This window comes from Bos mutus, chromosome 12 (genome assembly GCF_027580195.1).
Source record: "Bos mutus isolate GX-2022 chromosome 12, NWIPB_WYAK_1.1, whole genome shotgun sequence".
NCBI classification, from domain to species: domain Eukaryota; kingdom Metazoa; phylum Chordata; class Mammalia; order Artiodactyla; family Bovidae; genus Bos; species Bos mutus.
Genome location: NC_091628.1, coordinates 17,980,865 through 18,008,853, shown reverse-complemented (window position 1 = coordinate 18,008,853; position 27,989 = coordinate 17,980,865). Strand labels below are relative to the sequence as shown.

The 27,989-nt window shown below is 38.7% G+C and overlaps 1 protein-coding gene across 1 annotated transcript; it reads right to left on the bottom strand.

Moving 5' to 3' along the window:
* Positions 1-333: 333 nt before the first annotated feature.
* Positions 334-25,297, bottom strand: ITM2B (integral membrane protein 2B). Its single transcript, XM_005908142.3, has 6 exons — positions 24,990-25,297; positions 5,203-5,331; positions 3,501-3,707; positions 2,558-2,668; positions 1,699-1,849; positions 334-590 (listed from the first exon to the last, which is right to left on the bottom strand). The coding sequence occupies exons 1-6, from the start codon at positions 25,104-25,106 to the stop codon at positions 505-507; spliced, it is 801 nt and encodes a 266-aa protein (XP_005908204.1). The 5' UTR covers positions 25,107-25,297; the 3' UTR covers positions 334-504.
* Between the last annotated feature and the right edge of the window lie 2,692 nt (positions 25,298-27,989).

The window sequence follows — 27,989 nt, the reverse complement described above, 5'->3', positions numbered from 1 at the left end:
CATATTCTAAGTAGTTAAATATGACACTGAAAATATTACACATTTTAATTAGAGGAGAAAATTAAAATGTGTGCTAAAATGCTCTAACAAACTAAGTAGCAGGGCAACAGCTACAAGTAAGTCCCCGTGGTCCATTTTTACGTATGCATATATGTGATTATTAGAGAACCTCTCTTCTTGAAAATGCATAATTAAAACAAAAAAATCTGGATACATGGATTAATGAAATTTAAACATTTCCTAATACCTAAGCTCTATGATGAAGTGTACTATTACCTATGACTTCATATAACTAATTCAAGAGAAAAGACACCACACTTGGAAAGAAAAAAAGATTTTTAAAGATAATGGTTTTAATTGAGTTAATGAGATGAAAAAATCGTGAAGCCCTATGTGCTACTTACATGAAAGAAGATTTTTTAAAAAATAATCACTGCACAAAATACAAAGGGTGGGGTTATGCTGTGGTATTAAATTTCTCTCCATTATGTTTTTCTTGACTGTTCAAGGGCAAATTAAAGTTTCCACGGCAAATCTGTTCTCAAAATGCCGAATCGTAACACAGACATCAGCTGAACGTTTCTGAATACCTGTTTGAAAAGAAAAGTTTTTAAAATTTCTGGTTCTTTGGTAATAAATATTCGTATTAATCTTCACAACTATTATTCAGACATATACAAATATTTTACTCTATCTGTAGTCCATTAACTTCTGTAGTTTGATTTAATATGGCAGAAAATAATTTCTGCTCTTTTCTAAACTAAGTATCTTTACAGAGGTTGATAACAGTAACAATGCCATACATACAAATTTGTGACCTTGAAGGTAACAGAAACATTCTGTATCTTGATATGGTGGTGACCTGTTGAAATTCAGAACTACACACTAAAAAAGGGTGAATTTTATTATACGTAAAATTATGGCTTTAAAAAAATTATGAACCATGAAGTTCATTTCACAATGTAAGACGTCAAGCCTCAGGTTTCAGGTAACTCATCATCAAAGTATCATCAAACAGCAGATCAGAATCATCAAAAGTGCCAACAAAAAGCCAGGAATGCATTTAACTAGGTGCCACAATTTCAAAGAAATCACATCATAGTGTATCTGCGTGGCATGTCTTACTTTCTAAAGCTCCGTCACCTGTACTTTCATTGTATTTTTTGAATGATCTTGAAAAGAAATGAGGAGATAACATCATCACATGAGAAAACAAAGGTTAAGCGATTTGGCAAAGCTACCGTAGTTGTGTCAATGCTTTTAATTCTTCAGTCCAGTTCCTTTCTAAACCACCTGACTGATTATCTTCAATGTGATCCAAAAGGCACACTCTGCTTAGAACCTGAGTGCACACCTGAGAGCTACTTTAGAGACTCTTTGGGTAAGCAGAGCTTGCATAGTGTGGCTGAACCAAAGTGGGAGGGTGGAAAGGCAGACAGGGGGACCATATGGAAAGTGAACTAATAGCACATCTAGGAAATGAATTTCACATTCACCTATGCTCTACATCTGAAAAGACGAGATTTAGAATTAAGATGATTCTTCAGCAATCTAGAAATATACAGTGTACAATATAGTTTTATTTCTTACTCATGGCCAATGTATTGGTAACAATGACAAGCTTACAACTAAATCTAACTTAACACAATGAAGTGAAACAAACTTTTCTGCCAACACTCTAACATTCAAAAGTATTACCTTTAATGGTTTCTCTGCGTTGCAGTTTATAAGTTTCCTTATCATGGCACAGTCGATAAATATAGAAACCCAGGTGATCAATGTTTTCAATGCGATCAGTGATGACCATGTGTTCATGAATCAGATATGACTGAGGCAAGTAGGTCCCAGCCTACATTTGGAAAAGAATTACATTACATGGATATCTCAAAATATACATTGAACAGACAAGGAAAACAAACAAAATTTTTAGAGATTGTAATACAAAACAGAGATTGGCAAACTATTATCCACCATCTGTTTCTATACAGTTTAACTGGGGACTTCTCCGATGAGCCAGTGGTTAAGAATCTGCCTGCCAATGCAGGGGACACAGTTCAATCCCTGCTCTGGGAAGATTCCATATGCCATAGGAAAACGAGGCCCAAGAGCCATAACTACTGAAGCCCATGCACCCTAGAGCCCATGCTCTGCAACAAGAGAGAGCCTGCACACTGCAACAAAGACCCAAGTGCAGCCAAAAATACATAAATCAATTATTTTTAAAAGTTTTATTGGCGTATAGTTGTGCCATCTGTTTACATATTGTCTATGGTATCAAAATTGGATAGCTGCAACACTGACCTTATTTCTTTAAAGCCTACTATTTATTCTCTGGCCCTATGATGTAATTTAAGAAATCACATTTTAATTTCAATAAATAAAATATTAAAAGAGACAAGGGAAAAAAACCCCAAACCACCAGTCTCAGTTACTTGTCATAAGATGGTTATTAGCTATACTATCATTAAGGTAGGCTCCTATAGGGCTAATTTCTCAATAAGGAATTCCAAGATCCTATAACAGCATCAATAAGAAGAAGTATCTGAAAGTTTTATACCTTTATGTTAATAAGTAGCTCCAATAGGTTCTTGGGTGGCATGACAATGGAGGTGTTCAGAGGAATCACATAGCACTTATCCAGGTTAAGATCCAAATAGGCGGTAAGTTTCTGGGAAGAAAAAGATGATATTTTTGTTAGATTGATGTATAAATATTACAAATATACAAACAGGCAGCAACTGGATTTTTAAGAACAATTTGTACCATTAAAATGGGCTGGCTTTACAATGTGTCAATCACTTGCATTTCAACAAATCAAGAATTTGGTAGGATAGGAATGGAAGTAGTAAGGGGAGAGGAAATTCTGCTACTAGTCAGTATTTACATACTGATCATGTAATAACAAACTATTAAAACTAACTCCAATACCCTATCATCTGATTAAGAGACTTAGTCCCTGCACTTATAAACCATCATGCCCTCCAAGGCATCCATCTATTGTATATAAAAATTAACTTCTCTCTGATGCATCTAGAAACTATTGGCTAGTTACTACCATCCACCAGAGAACTGGATGAAACTGACTGAAATAAGTCAATTAAATAACTCTGTTCTTGTGGTTCAAATGAGAAACCATGATTGAGAAAGACTAACTCAACAGGATGGTTCTAAGGATTAAAATGAGTTAAACCAAAACATGTAAATATTTAGATTTCTAAAAGCAATTTAACAGCAGAGAAGGAACAGCATCTGGTGTGCATTAAGACAGACAAGGAAAGGGGAAGAAAAAGTAGGTTCCCTGAGGGTTGGCCTCAGACAAAGAGCCCATCAAATGTTGGAGTTTTTCTTGTAGGGCAGAAAAAACCCAAGGCCTTTTTAAAAACTTTCTTTTCAAACAGTAAACCGTAAATAGAATAAATTAGCCAATATTAAAATTAAAACTACAAAAGCATCCATCAAGGGACCTGCATTCTTTTTACAGTTCAGGGCACCTGGCTCACCTTGTTGAAGTCATGAACGATATTGGCAGGGTCACTATCTGCAAACTCTGGGACAGGCACGCTGATGAATTCAACCTCGTCTTCCTCAAAGATCTTGATATTTTCCTCAATGGTCTGGTAGCGAGAGGCTGGGGCGTCTGCAGAAGGCTCATTTAAGACGACATCATCTTTGATGTACTTTATTCCACAGTAGTAGACGTCATCTGGCTATAGAGAGTTTAAACACTATTTCAGCAATGCAGTGGGAGACAGGTTTTTAAATGTTAAGTATTACTTAAGCTGCCACCTTTATCTAAATAGCATTTTGCTTGCAAACTCCTACTTTTAGATGACAAGTCAGACAGTTTAATTACAAAGTGAACACATTCTTTAAGATCAGGTGTTGAAGTATTGTAAAAAAAAACCAGTTTCAGAAGGAAAAAAGCAGTTGATTTCTCCTTTACTTTTTGTATTTGATTAAAAATAGACTATAAAAGCAATTATCCATCTGGTGACAAGTAAATTTGAAGAAACACACACCTCTTTCTACCTGCAGACCTTAATTTTATAAAAGGAATATATTCAGAAACCAGGAATATTTTTCTTAAAGAATATACTTTTAATTTTGCTGTGATTCACTGATTACATGATTTTTCTCTTATTAGCCAAAAAAGGGATGGTTTTTCTGTCACTTCTACAGGCATACAGGTAGCTCTCATTTTTCCTTAAAATATACCACAATTAAATGGAAAATATCAGATTACAGCAAATCATTATAAAGATTTTTTTTAATTAGGCATATATAATAAAGATTATGAGTATATAACAAAAAGATAGATCAACAAATATCTCTTGACAGTGGAAGTGCAATGACTTTTTATGTCAAAAATACATTTCTTATAAAAAACTACATTAAGAAAGATGACTTGTATTTCACTAATGTCTATCACCATGCTATTATCTCAAACATACAGAAAATGAGCACAAAACTTATACATGCACTATAGAATGTTTCATTATTTTAATAAAATCTATTTGTCAACAGTTTCTCCAAATTCTGGTATATTAAATGAAATAAACCTACTGGATTAAATCCAGAGAAATAAGTCACAAAAGAGAAATCATAAATCTTAATAATTGTAATCAGAAGAAAAAAAACTATGTCTCAATCCACTGGGATTCCTATTCTATAATAAATTACAAACAACTTTCATCCTAAATTACATCAGCATTATTGCCAAAGTCCCAATTCTTACGATAACCCAATGGCTAAGAAAGAGGCAGAGAGAAATGCAACAAGTGTACTCTGGGCCCAGAAGCAAAAAGCTACTGTGGGGAAGCCCAAAATGTCGATGCAATAAACTATAGTTTATCAACATGACATCTGAGGCTGGTATATTTATTCAATTGGCAACTGAAAAATCCTATAACTTAGCTATTAATTATGGTAGGAAAACTGAGGGTTAGTCAGTTTTGAAAAATCATCCAGCAATCTATATCTTTCAGTCAGCAGCATTTCAAAACAATGTTATTCTGCTTTTAATGACTGTCTACTAGGTTCAGCGAACTTATGCTCAGGGAATTTTTGAACATAACCAAAAACAGAACCACCACTCTGGCTAAAAGGCCACGGACAAAAAGCACAGGCTTAGAGTAAGTTTGGGCCAATCTTCTAGTACAGGTGACAGAAAGGCAGAAGTGTCCTTAGCATTCTCCCACTTACTTGAAATGCAAAGTATTTGTACAGGTACGCTCCCCCCAGAATGACACCTGCGAGCATAAACGCCAGTCCAAAGCACATGCACCAACACCAAGCTCTTCTTTGGCCAACCGGAACCACTTCATCTGGGTCCTGAAACGTGAAAGACTGAGGGTCAGTATCTTATCTCCAGTCAGAACCACAGAAATGTCAGGCCTGAAAGAAACCTTAAGAATTAACACTTTGTAAACAAAAATACAAAAGACCAAAGAAGTCAGATCGCTACTCACAATTCACCAGGAATGATTCAGTGGTGACACTGGGCCCCAGCACGATGCCTCCTGAGCTGAGACACCAGGCCCTTGGGAGAGTTTTCTTCTGACGTTTAGCATCCCACCTGCCACCCATACCTCTAGAGCAATCAGTAACATACTCAACAATTTCTACTTTCTGTGCATAATTTTTGTGGTTAAAATATCTTCTAATATTTAAAAATTCAGAAAAGGCTACAACTTTGTCATGCAAAATTATGGTGCTGAGTCATGTGTATCGGGCTTCTCCTATGGCTCAGTGGTAAAGAATCTGCCTGCCAATGCAGGAGATTCAGGTTAGTCCTTGGGTCGAGAAGGTCCCCTGGAGAAGGAGATGGCAACCCACTCCAGTATCCTTGCTTGGAAAATGTCATGGACAGAGGAGCCTGGCAGGCTATAGTCCATGGGGCCACAAAAAGTCATACGTGACCAAGCACGCATGCACATCTTGTGTATTACAACTTCCGGGTATGTGAGGTTATTCATAAAATTATATGTCAGCCTGCTGCAGGTAGTTAATATTTCACACTAGGTACAAAGCCATTCCTAACCAAACACAAGAAAAATTAACAGGAAAACTGGGACAGACCAAATAATATTAAACAGATTCTTTAAATAATCCGAATCTCAAAGAAGTAGGACAAATATATTCAGAAATAATTCCATTAATGCATTGCTCTACCCTAAAGAATCCCAGTTTAAGAAAGTTTTTCACTTTAAAGATAGAAGCAGTAGAAAATTGAGGAAAGACTCAGTAGGAAAAACTTAATGATTAAGAGACATACAACTAGTATGCAATTGTTAGAATTCTGATTCCGACCCATTCAAGGAGGTAATTTAGCCCTGAAACATCACATCACCAAGGATCAGGATATGAACAGTCCTTAGATACACTTGCCTTCTAACTCAGTCCTTCCACCCTGCCACGTCAAAGTTGCAGCTAACTTATCTGTACCCAGGTTTATGTGCAAAGAGCTAACAAAAAAATGAGATTAGCTGCTGGTGTTATATAACAAGTGGCTCAAAAAACAGTACAGACAGCAAAAGAGAGGCTCCAATGGACTTGGAACCAACATAATAAAAGATGACCTAGTAAGTAGGATGTGTGTGCAGCCTCTCAAGTACTGTACATAACTCTGACCTTTACTTGGAAAACTCACTATTGGATGGGTTAAAGGACAAAGTAGACTTGACCCCACAATTACACAGATAAATAGGATATAACTTATAAGTTAGGAATGAAAACTGTATGAACGATGCTGGAGGGAATTCTCTGGTGGTCCAGTGATTGTGACTCCGAACTTTCAATGCCTTGGTCCGGGATCAATCCCTGGTTGGGGAACAGGGATCCTGCAAGTCACGTGGCACAGCCAAAACAACACAACAAAAAAAACAACACTGGATATAGTTGAAGCAAGAGCTCAGAGAGGAAAGAATGAAAGCTAAAGCTACGTTTTCAATTCTAAGATGAGGAATCTTAACTTGCTATCACTCGGGAAAAGCCCAAGCCCATGTAACCCAGCCAACCAAGGACAATTTTAAGGCACCTGGGTTGGTTGAAGTTTAAACACTGTAGAAAAAATGTCTCTAATTCTAGGGATTAACTCAGATGCTGTGAGATCATCACACTTTGCTGTGGTAGGTGTACCTGTCAACAGACTGTATGTATACTTAGAGAGGATGACAAGTGCATTGCAAGAAGTAGTGTGTACCAGAGAATACACCTAAGGAATATATCAGGTTAGGTAAGACATCCCATCTGTGAACAGAATTCCATGGAGTCATCAGGCATTATGAAACCCGAATACCAAAGAACATACAGTGTTTTGCTTGAGCCCTTGTCTGACACCAATATCTAAGAAGACAGGGAACAGTTCCAAGGATAATTAATTTTAGGGTGGAGGCAGGGTGGGGAGATGCAAATGACAGATGGACAACAGTGAATTCTACATATTTGGTATCAGCTGCTGAGACCGTCAGATGTGTGTGTAACAGCCCCCTGTTTTGGCAGGCCCTCTTCAGTAGCAGCACTTCAAGGAGCAGCCAGAGAGCATGCGCAGACCCTCGTACAGGAATACGCAGTCCCAACTGTTAATCTGATGACAAGTTTCCAGGCCTTTTGCTCTATCATTTCTAACGAGTCAACAAGCAATATTTTCAAGACTAAATTATAAATGTCCACTATGGGCCAAGTGCTATGGGTATATAGCCACGGCCAAGAAAGAGAGCATTCAGGTCAGCCTGGAAAATCAATCTACAAAAAAGAACATAAATATGATACAAGCTCTACTAGGTGAAGGTAGAGAACACAGGAGGACTGATTTGGGAAAGACTTCTCAGGGGAGAAAATACTGGAGTGGAATGAAGGACAAATACTCATTAACGCAGAAGGTGGAGTTAAAGGGCATCATATGTAGGGCAAAGAATGAATAACCAGAACGCGCTACTTCTCCAGAGCCACCTGGGGTATGGCTAGAGTGCCCAACGTGGTGGCAACTGATGCAGAGATGAGAATGGACAAGTTACTGGGGCAGCTCACAAAGGTACTTTATGCAACATGCTATCTCTTGTTCATTCAAAAATCACATTTCAGGACTACGGCAATAAAAATTTAAATTTCCCCAAAGAATCTAACTTCTACAATCATTTATTTCTTAAAAGAGGTACCAGGTCTTCAAAGTCTAACTAATCTCTTGTTTTCTCTAAATTCCTGTAAGGTTAGTATGGTAGCACCAACCCAACCTTGGCATTTAGTTGGCACTCAGTAAGTAATTGATGAGTGGATAAAATTTAAAAGCTTTAAAACTTGGTTATTTTTTAATGACCCCCAAAGTTACATCAACAGCCAGAATGGTAATGAAAGGTGGGGGCAACATAAGAATTTACTAACCCACAAGAGACTGTGGCTCTTTAGCGAAGAATAGTAGCCCTAAGTGGGAGAAGGCAATGGCAACCCACTCCAGTGTTCTTGCCTGGAGAATCCCAGGGACGGCGGAGCCTGATGGGCTGCCGTCTATGGGGTCGCACAGAGTCGGACATGACTGAAGCGACTTAGCAGTAGCAGCAGCAGTAGCCCTAAGTACTTAGCCCAGCTCAACATTAAGGGCCTGTTATTCGCAACGTGCTGTGCTACGTCCTGTGGGAAATTCAAATGTGATTAAGACATGGCTGAGACCTTAAGCAATTTACAGTTAAAATTAACAGTATGCATGACAGTTAAATGATGTTCCTTTATTACAGTCTTAGTCATGGAGAAGAGATGAAAATATACTCAAGATAGAAGAGTTTTTAACCTAAGTGACTTAAAATTGTATTTTAAATAACTAAATTTTAAAACTTGAAAGAGTAAGCTCAGAGGGAAAAAAAAGCCACATATAAGATTAAAGAAAAGCCCCATGACCATCTCAAAATACGTAGGAAATGCATTTGATAAACTCTGACTCCCATTCATAATAAAATCTTTTCAAACTAGAACAGTTGAAATTCATTAACATGAAAAAGGTTAATGATCAAAAATCTGTCCCAAACCTCATATGTAACAGTTAAGCTTCAGAGTTAAACCATAACCTTTCAAGTCAGGAATATGAGGACGCTCACTAGAAATGATTCTTTTTGTCCCAACGCTGTACTAGAGATCCTTCGTAGCTCAAAAATGACAGAACGTGGACAGAAAAGAAGATTAGGAGAAAGAATACAAAGCTGTCATTACGTTAAGTGATATAACTGTCTCTGCAGAAAACCTGAGACAGCCACATTATTCAAACTAATTAGAGTTCAGCAAAATTGCTGAAGATCAGTAATTAAAAATCAACAGGTCAAAGATTTATACATAAATAGTCAGAGCATCACTATTCGTAATAGCCCCAAAGCAGAAACAACAGAACTATCCACTAACTGACGCATGGATAAATAAAGTGTGGTTTAATCACACTGAATCTCAAAAACATTAGTGTGAAAAAATTCCAACACAAAAGACTAGCTATGAAAAGGAAAAACTACAATGACAGAAAGCAGCTTAGTGGCTGTCAGGGTGAAAGGAAGATAGAAGAGCCCTGGGGAAATTTTTTAGAGTGATGGAAATGTTTCATATCATGAGTGGTGGTGGATATATGACTTTACACAATGACCATAATTTCAATCAAGTTATATACATAAAACAAGTGCATTTTACTGTCTGGAAAGTTGTTTCTTTTTCTTTTTGGCTGCTCTGGGTCTTCGTTGCTGTGCGTGGGTTTTCTCTACTTTTGGGGGACGGGCTTCTCACTGCAGTGGCTTCTCCTGTTGCAGAGCATGGGCTCTAGGGTGCACAGGCTTAGCAGTTGAGGTGCACGGCCTTAGCTGCCCCTTGGCATAAGCAATCTTCCCAGACCAGGGATTGAATCTGTGTCCACCACACTGGCCGGTAGACTCACTAGTTCACCAAGGAAGTCCTACTGCCTGTAAAGTTTATTTCAATATGGGGAGTGAGAGATAAAAATATCAACTGAGTTCCCATACTGTCAGCAATAAAAGAAAGTCTAACAACACCAGTGCTGGTAGAAGTGTGGAACAATGCGAATTGAGAACTTTCGCACAAAGACAGGAGCTGGTACAAATGTTTTGAATGACAGTCTGGCAGGATCTACTACAATTAAAGGTATGTATATATCTTACAAGCCAGTAATTCCATTCCTAGCACTATAACCCTAAACACTTTTGTCCACAGAAAGAGGCTCAATAATGATAACTGCAGAATGGTCATTAAGAAAAAAACTGGAAATAAATGTCCATCAAGTAAAAAATAAAGTATTACAGGTTCATACAATTAAAGTCTAAATGAAGCCAACTAGCACTGCTGACTTTGAGATTAATCTTAGAAACAGAATTCTGAACCCAAAAAAGTCAAGTTGGATTAAAAAATGATACCACATATTCAACACTTAAAAAACATTTAAAAAAACATAAATGGTACTCTAAACTCTTCTTTTTTTTCTGGTATGTTTGGATTATTTCATAATTAACCACAACAGTAAGAAAAAGGAAAACCACTCATGAACAAGAACATCTTCACTGAGATCTGTAACTTCACTTGGCCTAATTTAAATAAGTAACAGACATTTCCTCCCCTGGTACTGCAATAAAACTGGTGCACCTTAAATTATGCTGATAAGGTAAAAGAACTCCCACAGGTGCTATACAATTATCATCTCATTAATCTTCCTAAAACCTCAAGTTTTATCCCAGTTTATAAATGAAGATGCTGAAGCACACGCTGGCCCAGAATCACCCTCGTCACCCTCCACAGTAGGAACAGAAACAAACTGCTTCAAACGCATTAGCACTCTGACACTACTAATCTGGTTCAAATGAATCTTATCACCGTATTATAAAGTCAAATTATTTAACCAGTTATATCTTAAGCAAAATGAAGGATAAATTCAGTTCTGGTACTTCAATTAGTTAAGAATTAGGTCACCTCAATGAGTTCCCTAAGAGGCTTTAGTAAATGTGCTTCAATTATAAACTGATCTCAGACAAGATGCAAGGGTTTTCATATACTTTTTATTCTGTTCCACACTAACAACTCACTTCATGAGCCTTCTTTGCAGAATGAATGAGGAGACATTTTTTCAAAGCTCCCAGAAATATTACTTTGCATTATTAGAGCAAATGCAACAACAATGCTGTAAGAACCAGAATTACCAAAGAGGAAACTATCTCTCAGAGTTAAAAAATCATATTACAAAAAAGAAAAAGAACGTGATGGTGTAAAAACACTTTAATATAAATACTGACATTCAGGGGAAAAAAATACAATTTATTCAACTCAGAATAGCATCAGAAGTAGATTTAGTTTATTTCAAAATATGTACTTTTTAAAACACATTCAATAATATGGATAAACATGGGGATGCACAGTCTGGCTGCCCGGGGGTGTGCTGTTTAGCCTGTACACTTTTTTTACAAAATATAGAATTAGCTGCCAACATTTTAAAAAATCTAATAATTCAAATTTTCATAAATAAACTTCTCATCTATGTTCTACTTTTCTCAACTCCTCCTTCATCATTTTTCTTCCTCAGTTCAGTCGCTCAGTCGTGTCCGACTCTTTGTGACCCCATGAATCGCAGCACGCCAGGCCTCCCTGTCCATCACCAACTCCCGGAGTTCACTCAGACTCATGTCCATCGAGTCAGTGATGCCATCCAGCCATCTCATCCTCTGTCGTCCCCTTCTCCTCCTGCCCCCAATCCCTCCCAGCATCAGAGTCTTTTCCAATGAGTCAACTCTTCGCATGAGGTGGCCAAAGTACTGGAGTTTCAGCTTTAGCATCATTCATTCCAAAGATATTCCAGGGCTGATCTCCTTCAGAATGGACTGGTTGGATCTCATTGCAGTCCAAGGGACTCTCAAGAGTCTTCTCCAACACCACAGTTCAAAAGCATCAATTCTTTGGTGCTCAGCTTTCTTCACAGTCCAACTCTAACATCCATACATGACCACTGGAAAAACCACAGCCTTGACTAGACGGACCTTTGTTGGCAAAGTAATGTCTCTACTTTTGAATATGCTATCTAGGTTGGTCATAACTTTCCTTCCAAGGAGTAAGCGTCTTTTAATTTTATGGCTGCAGTCACCATCTGCAATGATTTTGGAGACCAGAAAAGTCTGACACTGTTTCCACTGTTTCCCCATCTATTTCCCATGAAGTGATGGGACCGGATGCCATGATCTTAGCTTTCTGAATGTTGAGCTTTAAGCCAACTTTTTCACTCTCCTCTTTCACTTTCATCAAGAGGCTCTTTAGTTCCTCTTCGCTTTCTGCATAAGGGTGGTGTCATCTGCATATCTGAGGTTATTGATATTTCTCCCGGCAATCCTGATTCCAGCTTCTGCTTCTTCCAGCCCAGCGTTTCTCATGATGTACTCTGCACAGAAGTTAAATAAACAGGGTGACAATATACAGCCTTGACGTACTCCTTTTCCTATTTGGAACCAGTCTGTTGTTCGATGTCCAGTTCTAACTGTTGCTTCCTGACCTGCAGACAGATTTCTCAAGAGGCAGGTCGGGTGGTCTGGTATTCCCATCTCGTTCAGAATTTTCCACAGTTTATTGTGATCCACACAGTCAAAGGCTTTGGCATAGTCAAGACCAAACATACTAAGTTCTTTTCCACAGTCACTTAGTTTTGAACTTCAATCTTCACTTCCATACCTATGACTAGGTATGTATGATTCCTTCTGAGTATCTAATTTTAAACCACTTCTCCACATAAAAGGATTTAGAGTTCTGGGTTGTGGAGACTAGATTAATATGGTGAATAAAGCATCTTAATCCTTTAAATGACAGAACAGGTATTCTTTGGCAAAGAATAAATCCAAGCATGAATGGCATAAGCAAAAATGGTGACAGAGACGAGCCGGGTATTGGATAAGCTCAGAGAAAGCTATGGTCCAAGAACTGTGGGCATCAAAGATGTTCAAGATGACGCCCAGTTCTCAGGACAGGAACAATGAGAATGAAGGACAGCCACTCCCGGTATAATACCATCAGTATGAGGTTCTGGAAAAGGTAAATTATAGAAACAGAAAACTGGAACAGACTACAAAGTGATATGATCACACAACTGCATATGGTCAAAATTAACAGAACTGTATAAAGCTCGACGGGCTGAAATTTTCAGTATGTAACTAATACTCCAATAAATCTGAATTCCTCTCCTTTCCCAGCTTATGAGGAGCAAGGAGAGGATTTTTTCCTAAGACCCCATAAATGAAAGATTGAAGGCAGCAGGAGAAGGGGATGGCAGAGGATGAGATGGTTGGATGGCATCACTGACTCGATGGACATGAGTTTGAACAAGCTCCAGGAGTTGGTGATGGACAGAGAAGCCTGGCGTGCTGCAGTCCATAGGGTCGCCAAGAGTTGGACACAACTGAGCGACAGAACTGAACAGCAAAGTACTGAAAAAGCCAACTGAAAAAGACATTACTAGAGAGGAAAAGAAAGTGACTTCCTATTCCAATAAGAATTAAAAATAAAAACCTTGGTCATCACTGAAGACCTATTTTTAAATATTTCCAAAATAATTTCCTAACTAGACCCTTCAAACCACTGAAGTAATATAGGCAATTGCTCCATCTGATTCCTATCATGTGGAATAGGAGTGTCATTCATTTGCCACTAGCACTTGTTCTAAAGTCACCTGGCTTCTACATTAGCTTTCTTTCCCATCATGGAAGCATCAAAAAGACATGATCCAGCAACCTGTTCACCATTAACAGCATTAACTGGTTACCAACTATATTCCACTATATGTAAAACACAAAAATCTACGGCTAAGAAGCTAAAAAATCTATAAAGCCACCAAACATCTGTTTGCAGTTTCTGTTGCTTATTTAAATAAGTAAAACTGAATTTTATCTCCTCATTTGATTTTTCAAGTAAGTAAGACTGCTACTATCTCAACCATGTGAGAAAGTCCACATGAGAAATCTTATGTACGAGATGCAAAAAGGGAGCAGCTTTCCAAGTAATTGGCATTATATGGATAATAAGGTTATTGCATTATTTTACACTTGAGTAGGGAGAGATTTTTCAAAACAGAAACTAATCTAAAATTATAATGTCTACAAAACCGATTTCTCTTTAATGTCCTTTATTTGTTAACAAATCCTATGACACAAAGAGCAAAACAGGAATTAAAAAATTAATAATTTAAATCCACTGCATAACAATTTACGTGAGAAATACGAAAATCTGAACCAAATTATTGGCATATGTAAAATTAGCACAGGCCGAGGTTAAACAAAAAAATAGGCCAGAGCTATAAAAAAGAAAAAGATCAGGCTGTAAATGCTTTTAGTGATGGATTGTCACTTGATCACTTTTTACATGATTAGGAGCAAGCAGAGTACCTGGTACATAGCAGAATATTAATATAGGAATACCTTAAAATCTTCTATTCTTTTTTCTACTTATTTTAAAAGATGACCATTTCTATACAGCATTTATTCCATTTACACTGAAGAGAAGTGTAATATTTCATCAGGTTTTCAAATTCATATTAGTGAGATATAAAGGTAGTGGGTAGTCAAAAGAAAAACCTAGACTAGCAGTAACAGGAAGATGTTTGTAAACAACACTATTATATACAAATGACATTTACTGTTAGTAACAGTCTTTACTAGGGATAGACAAATTGGTCAAGACAGATTTCTTCTGCTACTGGTTGAATCATGAGTTCATACTGTTCTTAATGAGAGTATCAACCATCTTCCAAAGATTTTCAAATATGATAGGAATGCTCTACTCTATAATTCATCATAGAATTACGTGTCAAGATTAGAGGAGGGGGAAAGGAAACCTGTTCTGGACTCATTTTTGTATACATCTCTGATTTTAATGTCATTCAACAAGATAATTATACATTTGTATTCAAATATGAGTCATTCCATCTAAAATGCAGAATTTTTGACAAGAAAATTCCACGTATAGTCTTTTAAAAGCATAAAATAATTCAAAGGTGGAAAGCTATATCTTCCATCCAAGTTCAGAAATTCAGAAGTTATACAAAATGACTATTAGAAAAAAATAATTCCAGTCCTGAGGTCACAGATATTTGTATCTATATAGTGAATACACTGTAAAACGTGCTTTTCACCTACGCCTAGCACCAAATACACGTACAGTAATCAGCCAGCAGTCATGTGATTTCGCTCCCTTATCCCCCTACTCGCCTCACTCTTGGATCCAGGAGGGTTGTTTTCTCGTGAAAACAGATACAGATATTTAAGTAGGTTGTGATTAATTTGGTTTACATAGTTGGTCGGTCTCTCTGAGTTACACTAGGGGTTTTTTGAAGGTTGGGCGTTCAGTAAATTTTAACTTCTTAGTATAAGGTCTGGTCATGCAACAGTGGCCTCTGACTGTGTGATCAGTATACTTCTTAGAAAGAAACGATCCTCTCTACAAGAGCCATGAGAGGTCCTTTAGTCCAATACGTCATTTTACAGATAAATATCCAACCAGAAATGACCGGAGTTTCTCCAGCTTTCCCCTATCATAAGAGGTTTACTCAATTGAGTCACACTCACAGGAAGCACCACGTGTTAACCGTTACAACAGTAGTGTTGTTGTCATTAACGTGCTGACGAAGTTAACAGAATTTTTCTCTATTACTCATCAAATTCACAAAGGATAGTAAGAAAAAGTATTTAAAGCATATGCACATGAAGGAAGAACAATGAAGGAAAATAACTCAGGCTCACTAGGATATAAACATTTCAGAGATGAAAAAGGCAAGATGTTATTACAAAAATGAAGCCAGTAAAGTTACAGAAATAAAGCCACAAAGCAAAAATCATGAAGTTGGCAGTGAGGGAGTTGTGTCTAAAATTACTCATGAAAAGACAATTTTGGAATATTAAAAAAGGAGACAAACAGATGCCTCTCTATAGGTTATCCTGTCAGACCTTAAATTGATGCTAATAAAAATGAACATGGTTTCCCATTATTATCTACTATTCCTATTGTTTTCTATTATCATTAAAATTCCATTTTCAATGTTAAATAAAACGATCTAGTAAGTCTTAAAGCTACGAAGACAGCTGAGTTGAAAGTCCTGTTATTGATTTCCAGTTAAACAGTCATCTTTACTTCCTCCTGAAAGCTCAACAGAGTGATAGTAAAGGGATAAACAAATAAACCATAAGCCAGAAAATGGAAATGACAGAAGATAAAGTATGTCAATAGAAATTTTAAAAGCTGAAAACATAAGGGAAAAAAACCTCAAGCTTCCTGAGGAAAAGTAAAACCAAAGTGGTCATATTCAAAGAACCAGGAACCAGAATGGCATCAGACTAGAAGATGGAGCAACACCATTAAAAGCTGAAAGAAAATTACAGCTAACCTAGAATTTTATGCCCAGATAAATTATCAATTGAATGTAAAGACAGAATAAAGATTCTCAGACAGGCTTAAAAAAAAATTCATCTAAATGCTGTTTCTTGGATTTATAAAACTGAAGATCCAACAGAGGATGGAGGCAAAGGCAGAATAATTCGAGGATAATAATTACTCTCAGGACATCTGTGCAGCCACATACCTAGAGTACAACCATCTGGGTGGAAAGATTGAAGAATGACAAGTGAAATATCACCAAGAAAAATAGAAAACTCAGTAAATTATCTGATAAGTTTGTAGATATGAAAGTTTGTTATCTGAAAGTTTGTCAGAGACATTGAGGATGAACTAACAATACACAGAAAATTAAGTAACCCTCTTTCGACTCAAGAAGCCAATTATCAAATTCAGGGAAAATAATGGCTTTGTACAAGAAAGGAAGTAGAAAAAGTTATACTACATTACTCCGATCTAAGTTTCACGTCAATTACAATAAAAGCATGGATCAGCAATTTAACCAGACATTACTATAACTATACCAGGAGAAGAGACTATGTATATACTATATAAACAAATAAAAAAGGCTAAATAGTCACTTCGTATTTAGGAAGGTAAATACCTACCTTTAGAAAGGTATTACCAGTAGGTAATACAAAAATTGCAAAAAACAAAAATGAAAACAAAAACCATGAAATAGCAAGTATTTAGAAGTTCTCCAAATGCGCTCTAGGGACAGACACCACAATGTGAGGGGGGTCCACAATGTCAAAACTAATTTCGTAATAAAAATAAGACTCCCCCCCAATTCTCATTCTCTGGACAGTGTACAGTGGAGTTTCCCAGAAGCTGAATGTGTGACACAGCACAGAAGCTAACTGGAGAATTCAGCTGTCTTCTATTAAGCCACTCCATAAAGGGTAAAAATTTAAAACGACATTGCTCTTACTGTTCTTAAAGTCTGTTGGTTATATGGAAATTTTTATTTATAAATGTTATTTTTGCTAACATGTTATAGGTTTTGTATTATTTTAAATCTATATTGTTTTAATTTTGAATACCGTTAATAAATATAACCAACATAAATCAAAAGCTCCTTGGGACCCTCAACAATTCTTAAGAATACAAAGGGGTCCTGAGACCAAAAAGTTTGAGAACCATTAATGTACAAAGTGGGTTCCCCAAAAAATGTGCGTTCTTCAGAGATAGGGCAGGACAGTTATTTGCATTTTAAAACTAAGTATTACTTTGGTTAAACCCCAAATTAAATTTATAAAATTATATAACGTTCTATTCTGTAATAAGAAATACTTCTATACAAAAATGGACATAGCTACTGAACGCTAAGGATTTTTATGTTGCAGGAATGACTCTCTGGTAGAGTATCTCAGGGGAGCAGGGTGTTATGTAACAATACTGCAATTTAACTGACATGTGAAGTAGGGATGAGCAATAACAGTAACACAAGAAGTAACATTCCAACAGAAGAATGAGGAGGGGGGTAAAAATGGGACTTTTAACAGATGGGGATTTGGGGGAAAGTGCTAACATTTAATGAGTTTCTATGTACCAGGGACTGTTAATTCTACCACAAGAACACTGTTTAAGGTCAGTGCCATTATATTATTTTACCAGTGAGGGAACTGGGGCTTGGGAGGTTCTGGGACTTGCCCAAGTTATCAGATCCAGGTAGTAATATTAATCTTTGCCAGTAGGCTCTAACACTATCTGAAAACAGTGTTGAATTTGAGGTATTAGTCTATAAAAAACAGTATAAAATGAGTAACTGCCCTGCTTCATTAATTTTCTTCTACCTGGCTTCCCCTATGGCTGAGAGGGTAAAGAGTCCGCCTGCAATGCAGGAGACACAGGAACCTCAGGTTCGATCCCCTGGAGGAAGGAGGAAAGGGCAACCCACTCCAGTACCCTTGCCTGGAAAACGCCATAGACAGAGGAGCCTGGCGGGCTACAGTACATGGGGTCGCAAAGAGCTGGACATGACTGAGCACTCAGGGACATCCACCCTGAAGTCTACTTCCAGAAATCTTGCAGTGGTGCCAAATAAAAGTTTGAATCATTAAAAAAAAAACCAAACTGTAGTAGTAATAACAGCATCTACTGAGTCATACACTGTTTCAGGTATTGTGATACACTTTTTACAAGTTATCTTATTCCCCAGTTAGCTGATGGAGGAAGACACAGAGAGTTGTAGTAACTTCCCCAAAGTATTGCAGGAGATGGTAGAGACAGAATCTAAACCCTTCAAGTATAAACTGCATAGTCTGAGTTCTCAATAAGCAGACGGTGTGGCTTCCCAAGCGATACCCCTTTTACGACTGTGAGGGAACTGGGGCAAATGGAAGAAATTGATTATTTCTCCCCAAACATCTAAAAATGTATTTTAAAAAATCATTCTTAGCTCATGGGTTATACAAAAACAGGCAGTAGGCCATAATCTGCCAGTTCTGCTCTCCACTGTAAAGCAGACTGTAAAACAGTGGCCTGTGTCCGTCATCTGTGTCTCTGCATGAAATTCTTGTATGAATTAGTTGTTAATATTTAAAAATCAAGTTTTAAATGAAACTGATTCCAGCTTGCCTTTAAAACCTGGAGGATCAAGCAACATTGGATCCTTCACTTTTTAAATGAAAATGAAGAATAGTCTAAGTTGCTTAATATGCAAAAAAATGAAAAAAGAAAAAAGCTTGGCTTCACTAAAACATCTACTTGGGCCCAAGAGTATTGAATTTGCCAACTCTGCTTAACATGCCTAGTTTTTGCTCGAGCTAAAACTGATGGAATTGGGAAACTCTTCCTAGCATTAAAATGAAAGCAAGGTAAAATAAATTGAAGAGAAAGCTAGAAAATGAAAAATGAAAAAACTGCCATGGTATATACAGCAGAAATGAGATACTAGAGAGGCTGGCTGGAAAAAAAAATGAATTTTAAGAAATGCAGACCTAGGTTCCCGAGTGGCCTAGTGGTGAGGATTCCAGGCTTTCTTGCGTGGCCAGGGTTCAAATCCTGGTTGGGAAAGCAAGATCCCACAAAACCCACACAGTGTCCTCCCACCCCCCCAAAAAACTGCAGACCTAGATGGACTGACCTTGAAAAGTCATTTTTCCAAGCATAAAGATGATTCTTCTTCTGGATGTTGCAGTACGTGACTGAATAATGCAACTTACCTTTTAGGTTTTTATATTACAAAATTTTAAACATCATAATCATAGTTAAAGCAGAGAAAACAATCCAAGATTAATTTTGGCATTAAAAGTTAAAAACATCCAAGCATACAAAACTTCGTTAAACCTTCTTTTTTAAAATATGAAATTCAACTATGCCAAAAAAGGTTTATGCAAGTATTTCAGAATATGAAAGTACTAAACACCTCACACCCACTTAGCATGAATTTTGCAAATAAACTCCCTACATTTTTAAATTGAAAATGTTTAGGATTTATAAACTGTGCAAATTTAATTTCAACATTAATTTATCTTTTGACAAATATATCTTAGCTCTAGCTCATATAATTACTGCTAGAAACTTATCAATGTTAATATTATCATTTATCAATAAATATTGATAATTAAATGAAAGATTAGAATATCTATCATAAATACAAGAGTAATTTTGTCACTTTTAAAGAATTCTTCTGTGTAAGTTTATGTTCATTTTACTTGATTTTCCCCCAAATGACAGAATTATAGAAATACTTCATTAAGTTATTAAGTTCTTTTTTTCCCTTTGATCAATTCAAGAATTCAAAAAAACTTCAATTGTTTACAATTTTGCTCAATTGTTGGTAACATAAAATAGGATTATTTAAAGCTATTAAGTATATGTATCATAAACACTGATTAAAAGGGAAAATCACAACTGAATGATTTTTAATGATATTCTTAGGGTGTATCTGTAAAAAAATTTCTAATTTTCAACTTTCAGTTGTCTACCCTGTAAAATTTTCATTATTAAGCTGTGCAAAGTAAATAGGAAAGACAGGAAATAACTACACATAAGCTTCTTGAAAACATAACTCCAGTGTTATTGCTTTCTACAGCATTTTGACAAAAACCACCACATTCAGAAATTCAGCACTGTCAAATCCTTTATTTTTAACAGGCAGCAGCTATGGCCTGAAAAAGTCCTTTGATGGCAAAGTCCTTAACTCCTTTAGTTGAAGCTCTAATAAAAAGTGACAAGTTTACCAAAAAGTTTAAGAGGATGGATTCACTGATGTCATTTTGAAAAGACAAATTTTTTTCTGGCTCTTCCTCTGCTGACACTGTGATAAACGAAAGAGTTCCTGAAGTTCTAGTTGTGCCATGAATTCAGAAAGCATTTTCCTTTGGGGGTGGAGGGGGAGCGGAAAATGCCTTTTAAACAGACATTCCAGGTATTTAGGTTAGAGTATGAAAGAACAAATAAGAAATAAAATGTCCCACCTTACATCAAGCTCTAGCAAAACACATTGAAAATTTTTAAGTTAAATTCTAAGTGAATTTAAATAGGCCTGTACCATGTGTTCCGAGAGATATTTCTGGTTAAAGTAATACTTCTATGCACCTAAATCTCTAATATGGCTGAGATGAATTCCAAAATGTCTTACAGGTTGATGATTTTGCCAAGGATAATATATTCGGTTCTATCTAGTCCGAAGAAGATTATGTTTAAGGTGACACTGGGAAGACCCCAAGCAGGGTCTTGGGGCAGTTTTCAGCTGCACAACACACAATTTTTCCACCCTCTGGAGCAGCAGCTGCCCATGAGGCATGTGGACACAAGAGATCCTGCCAAGGTCACTTGGTATGCACAGGGGCAATTAATTTATCTCCCAGCACTAAATCCTCACTTCAGATATCAATACCCTCATAAAGAACTAAAATGCAGCTACTGTAAAGTTTTTGCTGGTCAATGGTTTACCGACACTAAATTATACAACGGGGTAATGATATGGAAGCAAGCTCCCCATCCCTTCTCTAAAGACCAAAACATTTCAGTATATGGCGTCAGATTTTATGTTCCTCCTCCCCTCTACCTCCCCCCCAAACAAAAAATAAAATGAACACCAACATCACCAAAAAGCTAAATGACCAGTCCTGTTTTATGCAGAGAGAAATGCCAGAAAGTGAAAAGAATTAGGAGGGAGATAGCCGTTTTGTGATGGGTGACTCAGAACTTACTGGGTTAGTAGTCCTTCACTTAGGCTTCCCATCCTGCCCTTTCTTTCCCCTCCACAAGCATTTCACTTTTCCTTTTAAGGATGTCTACAACTACCATGCACTGCAGAGAAGGGGCAACATTATCAGCAAAACAATTTACAGGGATACCTAGGAAGAAAACTTGAGCTTCTTCGAGGCCTGATACTGGAAAAGGCATTTCATAATCAGGCATGACAACACGAGTTATTGACAGCTACTGTTCTACAGTGAGGTAACCCAAAATGAAAATTTAGCTTATTACATAATACCTCTAGCCATCTCCTTTCTCCGTGACCCACAGCTACTTAATAAGAGGAAGGCATGTAACAAGCTGAACAAGGGGAGGAAAAAAAGGAACAGTCAAGTTAGGGTGAGAGGGGAACTATTATTTTTCACAGTTAAAACAATCCGACTCCTGCCAAATATAATTATGTAATTCTTGCCATTTTCATAGAATTTTAAAACTGGAAGAGTCCTCTACAGACCATCTGGTCCCACCCTGTCATCTTATACATAAAGAACTCTTCAAAAAAAAAAACCTTAAACCCAAGATCAAGCAGTTGTGCACTGACAAAACTGGGACTTCTGACTCAGGACATTAAGTATTTTCTTTGATATTTACACGTATATAACAATGTGTCAAAGTTCAAAGTAAAAACACAAAAGTTCATGAATGAATTGCTGCCTCTCACATAAAACATTCATAATTTCAAATTCACCTCTATTACATAAAACCTAGGGGGAAATGTAGAGAAAGAATAATAAACAGCAAGCTAGTTGAGACAATATAACCCACAGATGTGGCTGCTGGGATTAATAGCTACTGAAAAGACAAATCTAAAAGATAGGACAATGCAACAGCTTCCAGAGAAAAGAGCTAAAGAAATGGCCAAAGACAGGAGCAGTGTAAAAGTACTGGAATGTGAGTTACATAAGCCAGCCGACTGGAGGGATCAGAATTCTTTACTGCAGAAGGTCTGAAGAATCTGCATTTTTAAACCAGAATCCCAGGTGATACCAGGTGATCCTTAAGGGGACATCTGGAGAAACAATGGTCTTCAGGACACTGTGGTCTGGGAGAGTTAAAGATACTCAAAATTCTTGTTTAGGAGTTCTTGCTCATAACTAGCTAAACCGGATCCTCTAGACCAACCAGGCAAGGAAATGCCCCAGGCAAACACAGGAAGGCTGATTCTGTGCAAAATTCGGAGAGTCAAACTCAGTGGTCATGATACCGTCACCCGAAGGAGTCAGAGAACATTATGTAATCACTGTCCCAGCTCTAAGAGACCGTCTGCAAATGCCTGTTACTAAGTAAGGTTTGCTTTTACTGTTAAGTGACTGACGAGTTATAATGATTCTCCTTCTAATGTACAGCAATATTCTGTCACTCACTTAAGAGGTCTTTGAGTTCACAGCTCGAAAAAGTATTGGTCATTTTATATCTTCCAGTTCATCCATGACTGCTGTGTGGTTATAAAGGAAGACAGGCCCTCACAGCTTAGTTCCAGTATTTTTCTTTGGATATGGGGATCTGAGAAAACAGAGCTAGGAATGGTTACTTTTTTTTTTTTTAACTGCTGCTATGACCACAATATTTGAATATGGTGAAATTGTGAGAATCTGAAAACACAGTCACCGTTTCAGAAATGACAATAAATGGCCAAAATCAGATTTACAGCTACCCAGCAAATTATTTCTGATTTTTTCAAATCTCCTTCACAACAGGAACACGGAAAAGCTATCTGAAGTGACATCATTGGATCCTTTCTTCCTCTCTTTTTTAATGAGAGGAATTGTATTTGTTCATAGGATTTTTAAAAAGATATGTAATAGGATTAAAATCTACCTAATCTCTATATATGTATTTCAGTCTGTTATGATGGGGTTCTTGAATATCAATCTAATTTAGGTACAATGAATGTTAGACAAATACAGAGCTCTGATAATAATTTGCTGCTGGAATTATCCTCTGTGGATTCCAAACATTTTCTCTAAAACGTAGACTCTTTGCAATGGATTCAGGCAAACAATACCAATACCAAAACGCTTAATCCTTTTAGGGAATCTGTTCACTTCCTATTTCAAGGCAAAACAGTCATTTAAAAATCAACTCCTGACATTTGTGTTTTTAACTAGAACATTTTCAAAAACCCAGTACAGGCACGTGCAGATTAACACTGTATTTTCAAACATTTTTCACACTGCGTTTCCCAGTAGTAGTAATATATTAAAAAACAGTCCTTATATCTGCCCAAGTTACTGGGTTTTTTAAAGTTAAAACTAAGTTTACCCTACTTATAGCAGGTCTTGAAAAATGCTAACAAAAAAATAAAAAGTTACGATCATAAATAATTCTACAACTAATTTGTATAGGATTAAATTTTTGCAGCCTGAAGAAGATCTGGTAGAAAGGTTGTGAACCTTTCCTGTTTATTCAACTTCTGAGACAATTACAATCACATCCTAAATGAGTATTACTGTAGCACGATAACAGTTCCTCTCCGGATTTTTGCTTAGGGCTAAAGGGGGGATTTTGTAAAATAAAGAAAAGTTGTTGAAGGGACGGAGGACAATTTTAAAAGGGATGAAGGACAATTTTGAAAGAGACGTAGAACAAGTTCGTTTAGTTTCACTTAGCTTAAGGGGTTCTCGTAAAGTTGCTGATATAATTTAAAAGTGAACTGTCGGTTTTACACTAACATTCAGATAGCTATCAGTAACCTTTACTGGGAATATTTCAGTTACAAAGTGAACAGCCAGAACCTATTCTGAGCAGACCATCACCTTGCCTTCTCCCCTCGCCCGCTTCCTCCCTCTCCAGACCCCAAGGCGAAGTTCACCTGCCGCTACCAAAAGGCCGTGGAAAAAGAGAAGGTTGAAAAAAAAAAAAAAAACGCTTTTAAAATTAAGAGGCTTACAGGAGCCGGACTTAGTCCCAGTGCAGTTCAGCCTGGAAACGAAAGTAAGGAAGCAACTGCGGTTTAGGCTTGTAATGATGTCAGCCATCTTAGGGACATTATTTATACTGGGAGGACGTGCCAAACTCTTGCTGTTGTTTTGTCGTTTTGCATGTCGCCGCTGGTCTCCAGGCAGAACGAACCCCGGCCCGGACCCACGCACATTCCTCGACTGCACCAAGCACCGTGCACTCGGTCCGGTTCTCCAATCCTCCCGCCCTGGAGGCCCCCAAGCCCTCGATCGCGCGCCGGGCACCGCTTTCTGCACACGCACTTTCTTACAAAGAAGCTGCGCCGGACAAGAACGGAGAGCAACCCGAGAAAAGGGAGCGCTCGGCCCTCTCGGGGACCCCCGTCCCGCGCGCGCCCCGCGCTGTCCCGGGGCGCACAGCCGCCCTGGCCCCGCGCAGCTCTCCCGGGGCCCCAGCGGGCCCACTTCCCAGAGCCCCGGCCCTCGGACCTTGCAGTCCACGGCAACGGCGTCCGGAGGAATGATGAGCGCCTCCTCGCCGCTCTTGGACTCGTCCTTCTTGGCCTCCTTCTGGGCCAGAGCCGAGTTGAACGTCACCTTCACCATGGCGCGGCCTGGGGCGCCCTCGGAGGGCGGTGGCGGCGGGCTCGGGGCACGGGCTGCGGGCTCCTGGCGGCGGCGGCAGCCTCCTCGGCAGGGCTCCGAGCGCGGCTAAGCGGTGGCGGAGGTGGACCGGCAGCTGCGCGGTGGCCGAGGCGGCGACTGCGGCACCAGTCCTACAGCCTCGCAGCTCGGGGGCGAGGGCGGAGACGGCTCGCTCCCCGCCGGGGGCGGGCCGATCGATGTGGGCGGGGTCAGGGGCGGGGCCGGAGGCCATATGGGCGGGGTCCCGCAGTCTGACCCCCAAGTGACCAACCGATTGCTGGGGGCGGCGAGCCCTGCTCTCATCCCGGGTCGGAGGAGGGGATCGGGCAGGGAAGGAAAGAGGGGTGCTCCTGCGCGAGGGCCTGGATTTTGCAGTTCCGATTTCGCTTTCCAACCCTGTTTACCTCTGCGCACAGGATTTGCAGCTTTTTAGCAAAATCAGGTGAACTTTCCTGGATCCGCCCGGACCGTGCGTTAACCTCTGGCAGAACCAGGTCGACCCTTCCCTGCCTGCTGCCCCCCACCGAGAACCTAAAGGCTGTGGACTCTGGGGGCCTCCATACCTCCACTGTCTAACTTTATTATGGATCCGACTCAGTGGAACACAAATGTTCAGTGCTCTCTACCCTTGTGATCTCACTTATCTTTCCCGGGCCCACCCAAGGGCGTTACCTGGCTCACACTTGCCTTGTTTTCTCCCCCCGCCCCCCCACCCCGCGCCGCCCTCGCAAGGTCCCAGGCTGCCCTGCCTAGTCCCAGAGCAATACGGAGGAAGGTTCTTGGCAGATTTGCATTTCATACGTATCACATTTCTAAAACAAAATGTTCCCCTCTTGTGTAGACTTGGACAGAACCCACATGCACACGGGGCTGATTTGTGATTCATATTCGCTGATGAGTCTTTAGCGGCTTTCTGCAAAAGTAAAAAAAAAAAATATGGATAAAGCAAATTTTGTTTTGAAGAGATTTCACTTACAACTAATTCAAGAGAGGATACGGGCCTGCAGTGATAACCGAGTTAATGACGGTCAACAGATGACCCTTTGGACTAATGGTTGATCTTGAATCCTTGTTCCACTCCACTCTGTCCACATTAAGCCAGAGATGTGGGTGTACTCTAGAATGTTTCAGCTGTGTCAGCTCTGCTCTGAGTCAACCGTGAAGAAAGTGGGTTGAGTGTGAGGTTCTGGGGAATTTGGTTCTGTTCAAGGAGGGGGTTAGGTCTCTTAGACTCTCCACAGAATCAGACCATGCCTGAGTGCTAAGTCCCTTCAGACGTATCTCTTTGCAACGCTATGGACTGTAGCCCACCAGGCTCCTCTGTCCATGAGATTCTTCAGGCAAGAATACTGGAGTGGGTTGCCATGTTCTCCTCCAGGGGATCTTCCCCATCCAGGGATGGGAGTTGTGGTCTCTTACATCTCTGCATTGGCAGGTGGGTTCTTTACCACTAGGGCCACCTGGGAAGCCCATAATCAGACCATAATTCCCTGCAATCATACCAAGATCTCAGAATCTTCCAGATCATATATTTCCAAGAGTCATCCTGGACTGAGGTAGAAATCCAGCTCAAAACTTGAGTCTGCTTAAGCATTCTGAAATTCGAGTACAAATGAGTTATGTGTTCAGTTGAAAATACTAAGAGATAGGTTCAAGTCCTGGCACATATGACCTAGCTAGCCATATGACTTGCAGTGACTTATTTAAACTCACTGGGTTTCCCTGGCCCAGGGATCAAGTCTGTGGGGTTGACTCTGTGAACTGACATAGTTTCAGAGATTTCTTGAAACTCTACAATTGAAGACCAATAAATTCTGGAAGCAAGATCTAGATAATTATAAATGGTTGTACATACATCCTTCCTGCTTCCCTTTTAATGATACTAGAATGGTGGGAAAATACCCAAGGCATTTTGCACTATAGAGAATTGGGGAAGAAAACAAAATTATAAACAGCACTGTTAAACAAATTAAGAAACTGAGGCAAAGAAAGAACAAAGATGTTTGACGGAACCGAAAATTAACTAGCCCCTCCCATTTCTAGTCTAAAAACTCAGGAATAAAACACTGTTCCTTGTTTTGTGTACCAGCAGCAAGCACTAATTTAAAATCAGCTGGCAAGCAGTCTGGGAATAATCTGGTTTTGTTTCTCCACTTTATCTGGTGTGTCTATAAAACTGTGTTGTACACAACAGAAGAGATAATGAAGAAGCTGGAACAAGACCAAACAAAGCAAATCCAGTCCCGTGATTTATAAAGGGTTGCCCAATGACCCTGGAAACTGAGAGGGGAGGAGGAGTCAATGACTCCACAGAAGAAAGTTGAAAACATAGTCATAAGTTACCACTAACTACTGAATGTAAAGAGAGTCTTGGAAGACCTCTGTTTTCCCTTTTCATGTTGATTTTGAGAGAGTGATGGGAGGACAAACGAGTCAGCAAAATAAATTCAAGGATCTTAGATCATTTAGATTTGTGTGATGTGCTGGAAAGGGAATCTGAGGGGCCAACACCCTCCCTGCCCCACCCCCTGTCCCTGCCTGCCCCAGGGTTCTTTTACATCTTCATACTTTCTGTGCACTCTCCTTCAGATTTAGCAGTTTGATTAGGAAAACATTTTTGCAAATATAGGACCCTTAGTGAAATAACATCCCTGAATATGTCCTTTAAAATGTCTTCTTGACAATGTCCCTCTTAACCCAATGTGTGACTATAGCTGAACAACTTGTGGCTTTGTCTTAGCTTTTATTTATTTATTTATTTATTTAAAGGTGTTTCTTCTAGGCAAAAGGTGAAGGCATCTACTTGCTTCTCTCTAGACTTAGGAAGCATCACTACAAACAAAG